At 43.3% G+C, this 293-nt stretch overlaps 1 protein-coding gene across 1 annotated transcript in view; it reads right to left on the bottom strand.

Annotated features, from left to right (window-relative positions):
* LOC119592745 (BTB/POZ domain-containing protein 9-like) overlaps nt 1-293 on the bottom strand; it is a gene marked incomplete at its 3' end in the record, with an annotated part of 12,417 nt that overhangs the window by 3,373 nt on the left and 8,751 nt on the right. The window contains 1 exon segment of the mRNA XM_037941680.1: nt 99-251. Coding sequence (XP_037797608.1) covers nt 99-251 — 153 coding nt within the window.

Raw genomic sequence — 293 nt, 5'->3', positions numbered from 1 at the left:
TCCCTCTCCCTCTCCAATCTGACTGTACTTGCCAAAACTGATTCCTAAGCTAAAACAATAAATATACACAAAAGGAAAACAATCCTCAAGAGGCCTACCATCACAATCGTATAAGTGGGAGCCACCCCGTCGCAATGGCGGTGAAAAGCATCTGCTGAGTAGCCATGGGTAGAAGCGCGGTAAACGAGTCTCCACATCTGCTTGTTCACACCATACCAGCTGTTTAACACCCTTTGCAGTGACATCTTTTCCTGGATTGGCAAATAAAAATAATATTAAACAAAGCTTATGGA

This window comes from Penaeus monodon, chromosome 30 (genome assembly GCF_015228065.2).
Source record: "Penaeus monodon isolate SGIC_2016 chromosome 30, NSTDA_Pmon_1, whole genome shotgun sequence".
NCBI lineage: Eukaryota > Metazoa > Arthropoda > Malacostraca > Decapoda > Penaeidae > Penaeus > Penaeus monodon.
Note: the sequence above shows the minus strand (reverse complement) of the source record. Positions and strands in the feature narration are given on the sequence as shown.